The 9,788-nt window shown below is 40.5% G+C and overlaps 1 protein-coding gene across 2 annotated transcripts in view; it reads left to right on the top strand.

Moving 5' to 3' along the window:
- The first annotated feature begins 3,218 nt into the window (after positions 1-3,218).
- tmem248 (transmembrane protein 248) overlaps positions 3,219-9,788 on the top strand; it is a 42,459-nt gene continuing 35,889 nt past the window's right edge. Inside the window, exon 1 of one of the 2 annotated variants that reach the window (XM_072589611.1) lies at positions 3,219-3,638. In XM_072589611.1, the coding sequence (XP_072445712.1) occupies positions 3,636-3,638 (3 nt within the window). In that variant the 5' untranslated portion in view covers positions 3,219-3,635. The remainder of the gene's footprint in view (positions 3,639-9,788) is intronic. The other variant, XM_072589614.1, reaches the window with a different exon arrangement.

Genomic DNA, 9,788 nt, shown 5'->3' with positions numbered 1-9,788 from the left:
ACATTATTATCCAGATCCAGCAAGTAATGATCAAGGTAATGGAATACTATCCTTGATTACAAAAAGGATGCAAATGTAAGAATAAGCATATTATGCTTCAGTTATACAGGGCATTGATGAGACCACATCTTGAATAATGTGTACAGTTTTTGTCTCCTTATTTAAGGAATGATGTAAATGCATTGGAGGAAATTCAGAGCAGTTTTTACTAGATTAATGCTGGAGTGAATGGGTTGGCTTATGAGGGAAGTTGGGAGAGACTAAATGTGTTCACTGGCCTTTAGAAGAGTGAAAGGTGACTTGATTGTCAAGATGTGAGTAATGCCCTTTTAGGTCTCTCACCCTTTTAGGACAGAGATTAGGCTTTTTTTTTCATTTGAGAGTTGTGCAAGTTTAAAAGTCTCTGCCTTGGAAGGCAGTGAAGGCAGGATCATGATAAAATCATAGAATTCCTACAGTATGGAAGCAGGCCATTTGGCTCATTGAATGCACATTGACCCTCTGAAGAGCATCCCACCCAGACTCACCCTGACCCTATCCCGGTAACCTTGTATCCCCCATGGCTAATCCACCTACTCTGGACACTATGGAAAATTTATCATTGCCAATCCACCTAACCTGCATGTCTTTGGACTATGGGAGGAAACTGGAGCATCCAGAGGAAACCCACACAGACACCGAGAGAATGTGCAAAGTCAGATAGTCACTCAAGGCTGGAATCAAACCCTGGCTCCTGGTGCTGTGAGGCAGCAGTCCGAACTACTGAGCCCCATGCTGCCCTCCTTGAACACTTTTAAGGCAAATGTCATTGTGGAAGGTAATCAAAAGTTATCAGGGGTAAGTGATAATGTGGAATTAAAACACAAACAGAATAATAATGATCTTATTGAATGACAAAACAGACTCAGAGAGACCACAACTGGAGTATTGTGTGCAGTTTTGGTCTCCCTACCTAAGAAAGATATAGAGGGAATATTACGGAGGTTCACTAGACTGTCCTATGAGGAGAGATTGGTTTGACTACTTCTGTATTCACTAGGTGAAGGATGAGAGGGAATCTGATTGAAATGTACAGAATTCTAACAGGATGGACAGACTCAATGCAGGGAGCATGGTTTCCCTGGCTGGGGAGTCTAGAACCAGGGAACACAGTCTCAGAATACATTGCAGACCATTTAGGATTGACTTGAGGAAAAGTATCTTCACTTAAACGGTACTATACCAGTGGAATTCTCTACCAGAAAAGGTTGTGAGACCTCAGTCACTGAATATATTCAAGAAAGAAATCACATGCATTTGATAGAGAAAATATTAAGGTAACTGGCAAAAAACAAGAGTTGACATGGGGATTTAAAAAAAAAATGTAGTTATGGGTCAATATCCTATCTTCATGTGGGGGCAGGCTCAATAATAACTTTCAAAAAGGAGGGAATTGAATAACAATTTGGAATTAAAATACAAACTTGCTGGGAATATATAAAGAAGCCACAGAGCAGAAGGAAATCTAGAGATTTTACAAAGAGTTAACAGAGGCACGATGGGCCAAATGACGTCCTTCTGTGCTGTATCTTTCTATGGTGTGCTGAATGGTCACATTTAAAGTTGTTAAACTTCCTGATGAAGAATTCATGCTTGAAATGTCGACTCTCCTGCTCCTTGCTTGCTGCCTGACTGGTTTTGATTTTCCAGCACCACACTTCTTGACTGTTAAACTAAAAAGGCCAGAGAAACTACAAGAGTCAATAGAAACTACTGAAATAAAAATTTTAAAAATGAGCTGGGCAAGATACATGTGGGTAGCACATTGACAAGTATATTTTAATATGACCAATTGTACAGTAATGGAAAAAAAATGACTTGGATAATCCATAAATGGCACTCATCTAGCTGGAGAAGAAGCTGAAGAAATTGGTGTCTTAGCAGACTCAATCAACATTTCCAAACAAAACAGAGCAAATATGAACAATAACAATGAGGTGAATTCTATAACAGGTACAATAGATTGTAAATCACTTGAGGTAATGATTAAATTGTACAGTGCATTGGTCAGACTGCAACTTAATACTCCAATCCTGGTTGCTAAGAAACAAGGGAAAATAGCCAATGTTGCATAATGTAAAGAACATTGATACTTTTCCCAGCATCAAGGTATAATGATATGAGAAAAGATAAAATTGGACTTGTAGTGATTGGAATGATGTCAGCCAGGTCAACCACATAGAATATGAGTTCCCCAATTGGGGTGGTTAACCTGGTCCAAACAGGAACTCCTGTTTGACACATATAATCAGGAGTGTCAGAGGTTCTACTCACCCTAGTAGCCAGCTCTGACTAGCTGGGTCAGTACCATGTAATATGCATGTGTAAATAATGGGTGACTTGGTGATAGGATACAGGCCTTTGGGGAGTTATTTCAGGATTTTTCATGGGGTTTTTTTCAGGTCTGACAGAAGTATAAAAATTTTTGAAGGGAAAAGTAAACGTTAATTCAGAGTATCACTTTAGAAGATTTAAGATACAAGAGAGGTGAACTTTTGGGCTATCAGAAAATTTTGCATCACTGAGAGAATTATGAACATGTCAAATAACCTTCCAGATTGAGTCATGAAGGAAAAACCCTAGAATCATTTAAGAAACCTTCAATGGAGGTGGTGGGGGTCAGAAGAGAAGTACATTTTGACCAAATGGTCGCTTCCAGATCCAGGATTGTAATCTTGTAAAATCTGATTCCATTCTGGTTTAAAATGCGTTATTAGAAAGGTATTTACAGGACACTGGATCAAAGGCATACATTTACTTTTTAAAAAAATGTTCTGACGTAGACGGGACATAACTCAAAAAACTCGACACTGAATAAATATTGCGTGTTAAATTTAAGTATGGGAAAATAAAGTGAGAAAGATTGTCGATACGTTTCAACGAGCGTCGGATTGTTCCACCTTTTAAAAACTAACACACACTAAACCTGGAACATTAAGGTTTTGGGCCAGTGAGAGTGGACAGAAATTGATGATCGCCAAGTGTGAAATGTTTTCTGCAAAAAAAAATAAGCCCTTAACTCTACGGGTCTCGATTTTAAAATTAAAACAGCCGCACACTCTGGAGTGTTTCTGATCATCGGCGGGTGCCTGATTCACAGTTAATGTCAACACCGGGAGTGGAGCAGGAAGCTTTCCACTTTGTTGTTGGCTTTGGTTTGCGGCTGTATCAGGGAAGGAGGCGGGCTTCAGGACCCGGAGGAGGAGCCGCTCAGGGAGCGCCCAAAGCAAGAGAGAGAGAGACTGAGGCCGGAGCTGGGAGCTGGCACCGGGCAGACCATCGGGATTTGTACCGCGGCTGCAGTGGCGGCGGCCAGGCCAAGATGCCGAGACCGGCCCGGTGTGTGTGAGAGATGCCGAGAGGCCGGTCACTAGCAGCAGCAGCCGCCCAGCCCAGCCCCGTGTCACCACCACCGCCGCCGCCGGTCTTCCTTTAGCCCCTGTCCCTCCTGCAGCCCCGGGGCCGTGGAGAGTTAACGGGGAGGGGGCGATCCCTCTTCAGAACCCTCCCCTTCCCCTTCCCCTCACCTCACTCCTTCCCGGTCAGTCTGTGTCCTCGGACTAGGCGAGGCGAGGCCGCCGTGTCAGCCCCCCACCATGGTGAGTACAGCCTCCGGCCCGGGGAACCTGACGAGCCGGCTTTCTTGTTTGCTGGGGCTCGGGCAGACGCGCAGGCTCCGCTGTTGTGAAGTTGCTGCTAGGCCGCTTTAGCTGTAGTTTCAAACTTGAGACTATTGTCCTTTCTGTTCAGTTCGCTTTCAAACTTCAATCTTGACAGGCTCGTTTTAAATCTTCTTTTGTGTAACACTTCTTTTCTGTTCAGTATACGGGTTTTTGTCCTTTCTACTGAGAAAAGTAACATTATCCACCTTGGTAACTGTTTTAGACCAAATGTACGTACACTCAGTAGCATATTGGGCTCTTGTTTCACTGTTTTAGATACTAAATTGGTAATTTGTTTTCAAGCTGTAGGGAGACTTTACAAAGTATCTCAAGTGACTTGATAAATTACTAGTTAAGTACTATAAACTTACAATGTTGCTTAATGAATTAAACCTGCAAGTATTAATATCAATGTTTCAAAAGGGGCAGTTTTTCAGTTTAGGATTTCGATTCTTTCTAATTTGAATGTTATTTATATACACTCTTTATAAGATCAAAGGAATATGGGGAAGTCATTCAGCCTGACATGGCTGTGCTGTAAGAGTAGTCATGTTTACTTCGCTAACCTCACCTCCCCCACCCCCCCCACTTTTTTTTTCAAGTTCAACGTCATGTACTTGTCTAACTTCCTTGTCAAGCAAGTTCCTGAAATAATTTTACATCTTTTCAGGTAGTGTTCCAGGTGCCAATAATTATGTGAAACATTTCCTCGTCATTTCCCTGATAAAACTTTGCCAGTGATTGTTAATCTGTGATCTCTGCAATATGATTGCAAATATTTGTTAAATGTCTTGCATTTGATTAAATATATACAAAAATATGGGAAAGTATGAATATAGTGAAAGAAATATATTCTGTTGGCATGTAACTTAAAAGCTTGTGATATTACTGTCAAATTTCACATTATTACTAAGTTGCCGTACTGTCTGGATAGTTTTTATTTTCAGAATACTTGTACTGTGTTTTTTTTATCCTAAGGCAGTATTTCTTGAAATCATGTTTTGCATGGGTGGTGTCATGTGCATTTATCCCATGTTGTCACATGCTGTAACAATGTGCGATCCATCCAAACAAAAATGTGTTTCGAATCTCGAGGAAACTAATCGATCCATGCAAAATTATATATCTTCACTAGTATTCCATAAACAACTGATTTTTAAGATGCATTTATGGTGCAACATTACTGTTGTTACTTTACTCCAACAGAGCTGTTTTAATTTAATCTATGAAAGAGGGCATGTTCCACATCTGAAGGGATACAGTGGGGGAGATCTAGGAGGGGATAGTTTCACATTTTATTTGGTGTCACTTTGAGTGTAACTTAAATGCAACCTCAAGGATTCCTTTGAATGCTGTGAAGATTTTTGATTCTTACCAGTGATTTGATTTTAATACTTAGGCAGTGGGGATACTACCACCTTCACTCTCTAAATAATCGGGACATGTACCATGCTCGTGATTCAAGTTAGGGAATGGAATTCTGATTCCAACCTGATAGTTTAATTGGCTACTCCTTGGCTAGAACCATACTAATTGTGTTTTCCTGCTAATAACATTCCTTTCACAAAGATTTGCTACTTGTAGTACAATTTTTAATTTCTATTTATGCATTTCCATTTGTTGCAATTACAGTGAAATATAGACTTCTATTTAAATTTAGGCAAAACATCTATTTGGTTTGATTAGATTTGGTTTTGTGATCTATTTGAAGTGATACTCTGAACATTTTAAAAAAAAGCTGTTCTCTTTGTAATGTAAATTCTTATACAGCCAGAATAGGAAAGAAAAAACAAAATTTTCTACTTTCTATTGCTTTTTGGCGGACTGTGCGAAATGAGTTACATTTGGATCCAACAGGTTCTGTGCTGTGGTGTAGACTCGAAAGCTATTTTCAATGGGGAGCAGTTGTTTCTCTGTCTTTTCCTTACATCTATTTAGTAATAATTTTCAAATATCTAGCTAATGGTATTTTAGATTATCCTTGTTGCAACTATTATCTTTTCCTTTTTTTTAGACTTTTAGGCCTCCACTTCCAACTTTTAAATATCATTGTTTTGCACCTGGAATGTGATTGCAAGTCTTCGCATTTTATTGTATTTTGTTTTTATCCCTATAACAGTTTCCATGCTCTCTTCTGTGTATTGAACTGGATGCAGTTCTTGTTTATGGTCTCTTGCATCGGACCTAATTTTTTAATGTGCTGTCCATTAATTTGATAGGAACAAAGTTCATGCCACTTTTATGTCTGTAATTATACAATAGAAAACAAAACCTCTACTCTTCAAATCCCACCAATATGAATTAAACATCCTCTTACTCCTTTTTACTTTTATCTTGTAACTATTTTGCATGTCACTTTCACTATGTGCCTTAATGTTCCGAACAGGCACCTTTGTGTTAGTTCTGAAGGAGCGTTACTGGACCCAAACTGTTGTCTCTGTTTTCTCTCCACTGATGAGCCAGACCTGTTGAGTGTCTCCAACTATTTGTGTTTTTCTTTCAGGTTTCCTGCATCCACTGTTCCTTGGTTTTTGTTAGGCATCTTATGTCAATATGCGTCTGAAACTCCACATATGCAAACAATATCGAGTGGATTTTCAATTTCCTCAAAGATAAATCAGTTAAATTGGTCAAACCTGTGTGGTTAATCGTAGAGCATTTATATGCATCTGAACATGTCTGATATTAACAATATAAGAAGTGTAACTCAGGCATTCCTGATCTGATGGTATAAATATTTCTGAAAAGAACTGTCAGAGTGAATACTGTAATTCATATTTTGGTGAAAATTGTTCAGTTCATGGAATCAGTGATGTTTAGCACAGAAACCGACCCTTCCGTCCAACTTGTCCACGCCGACCAGATATCCCAACCCAATCTAGTCCCACCTGCTAGCATTCGGCCCATATCCCTCCAAACCCTTGCTTTTCATATATCATGCATTTTGAATGTTGCAATTGTACTCGTCTCCACCATGTCCTGTGGCAGCCCATTCCACACGTGCACCACTTTCTGCGTGGAAAAAGTTGCCCCTTAGGTCTTTTTTTAATATATTTTTCCCCCCTCACCCTAAACCTATGCCCTGCAGTTCTGGAATCCTTCCCCCCCCTGCCCCCCGGGAAAAGACTTTGTTTATTTACTCTATCCATGCCCCTCTTGATTTTATAAACCTCTATAAGGTCAGTCTTCAGCTGCCTCCGCTCCAGGGAAAACAGTCCCAGCCTATTCAACCTCTCACTATAGCTCAAAACCTCCAACCATGGCAACATCCTTGTAAATCTTTTCTGAATCCTTTCCAAGTTTCACAACATCTTTCCAATAGGAACGAGACCAGAATTGCATGCAATATTCCAACGTTGGCCTAACCAATGTCCTGTACAGCCGCAACATCATCTCCCAACTCCTGTACTCAGTACTCTGACCAATAAAGGAAAGCATACCAAGTGCGTTCTTCACTATCCTATCTACCTGCGGCTCCACTTTCAAGGAGCTATGAACACACACTCCAAGGTCTTTTTGTTCAGCAACACTCCCTAGGACCTTACCATTAAGTATATAAGTCCTGCTAAGATTTGCTTTCCCAAAATGCAGCACTTCGCATTTATCTGAATTAAACTCCATCTGCCAGTTTTCTGCCCAATGGCCCATCTGGTCAAGATCCTGTTGTAATCTGCAGTAACCTCCTTCACTGTCCACTTCACCTCCAATTTTGGTGTCATCAGCAAATTTACTAACTATACCTCTTATGCTTGCATCCAAATCATTTATATACTTGATGAAAAGTAGTGGATCCAGCACCGATCCTTGTTGCACTCCACTAGTCACAGGCCTCCAGTCTGAAAAACAACCCTCCACCACCACCACCTTCTGTCTTCTACTTTCGACTCAGTTCTGTATCCAAAATAGCAAATTCTCCCTGTATTTCATGAGATCTAATCTAGCTAATTAGTATCCTATGAGGAACCTTGATGAACGCCTTACTGATCCATATAGATCACGTCTACCTCTCTGCCCTTATCAATCCTCTTTTTTACTTCTTCAGAAAACTCAATCAAGTTTGTGAGACATGATTTCCCATGCACAAAGCCTTGTTGACTCTCCCTGTTTAGTCCTTGCCTTCCCAAATACATTACACCCTTTCCCTCAGGATTTCCTCCTATACCTTGTGTACCACTGATGTCAGGCTCATCGGTTTCAAGTCATCCAGCACTTACTCCTCTGTAATATGGACATTTTTCAAGATCTAGATGTAGGTTTGCTTACTGAGCTGGAAGATTCCTTTCTTGACGTTTTGTCACCCTACTAGGTGGGCCTCTGGGCAAAGATGTCCCCATCTATTTCCCTACATTCTATATCTTCCATGCCCTTTTCCACAGTAAATACAGATGCAAAATACTCTTTTAGTATCTCCCCCATCTCCTGCGGCTCCACACAATGGCCACCTTGCTGATCTTTGAGGAGCCCTATTCTCTCCACAGTTACCCTTTTTGTCCTTGATGTGTTTGTAAAATCCCTTTGGATTCTCCTTAACCCTATTTGCCAAAGCTATCTCATGTCCCCTTTTTGCCCTCCTGATTTCTCTTAAGTATACTCCTACTGCCTTTCTACTCTAAGGATTCACTCGATCTATCCTGTCTGTACTTGACACATGCTTCCTTCTTTTTCTTAACCAAACCCTCAATTTCTTTAGTCATCAACATTCCCTATACCTACCAGCCTTTCCTTTCACCCTAACAGGAATATACTGTCTCTGGATTCTCATTATCTCATTTCTGAAGGCTTCCCATTTTCCAACTATCCCTTCACTGCTGAACATTTGCCCCCAATCAGCTTTTGAAAGTTCTTGCCTGATACCATTAAAATTAGCCTTCCTTCAATTTAGAACTTAAACTTTTAGATCTGGTCCATCCTTTTTCATCACTATTTTAAAATTAGTAGAATTACAGTCGCTAGCTCCAAAGTGCTCCACCACTGACACCTCAGTCACCTATCCTGCCTGATTTCGCAGGTGTAGGTCTAGTTTTGCACTGCTTTAGTAGGTACATCCACATACTCAATGAGAAAACTTTCTTGTACATGTTTAACAAATTTCTCTCCATCTAATCCCTGAACACTGTTTGGAAAATTTAAAATTCCCTACCATAACCACCCTATTATTCTTACAGATAACCGAAATCTCCTTACAAATTTGTTTCTCAAATTCCTGCTGACTATTTGAGGGTCTATAATACAATCCCAATGAGGTGGTCATCCCCTTCTCATTTCTCAGTTCTACCGAAGTAGCCTTCCTAGATGTATTCCCAGGAATATCCTCCCTCAATACAGCTGTAATGCTATCCTTATCAAAAATGCCACTCCCCCTCCTCTCTTGCCTTCCTTTCTGTCCTTCCTGTCGCATTTGTATCCTGGAACATTAAGCTGCCAGTCCTGTCCAATCCTGAACCATGTTTTTGTAATTGCTATGATATCCCATTCCCATGTTCCTAACCATGCCCTGAGTTCATCTGCCTTCCCTGTTAGGTTTCTTCCATTGAACTAACCTGCTATTCCCTTCACACATTAATCTGATTGGCCAGTCAGGTGTCAACCTCCACTTTGAAAGAATGTGAGCATCATTTACATAAATGATTTGGATGTGAACATAGGAGGTATAGTTAGTAAGTTTGCTGATGACACCAAAATTGGAGGTGTAATAGACAGCAAAGACTACAACCTCAGATTACAACGGGATCATGATCAGATGGGCCAATGGGCTGAGAACTGGCAGATGGACTTTAATTTAGATAAACGTGAGGTGCTGCATTTTGGGAAAGCAAATCTTAGCAGGATTTATACACTTAATGGTAAGGTCCTAGGGAGTGTTGCTGAACAAAGAGACCTTGGAGTGCGTGTTCATAGCTCCTTGAAAGTGGATTCACAGGTAGATAGGATAGTGAAGAACACACTTTGTATGCTTTCCTTTATTGGACAGAGTATTGAGTACAGGAGTTGGGAGGTCCCTGTTGCGGCTGTACAAGTGATTGGTTAGGCCACTGTTGGAATATTGCATGCAATTCTGGTCTCCTTCCTATTGGAAAGATGTTGTGA

The sequence above is a fragment of the Chiloscyllium punctatum genome, chromosome 19, assembly GCF_047496795.1.
Source record: "Chiloscyllium punctatum isolate Juve2018m chromosome 19, sChiPun1.3, whole genome shotgun sequence".
Taxonomy (NCBI): Eukaryota; Metazoa; Chordata; class Chondrichthyes; order Orectolobiformes; family Hemiscylliidae; genus Chiloscyllium; species Chiloscyllium punctatum.
This window is presented reverse-complemented; position numbering and strand designations above follow the sequence as displayed.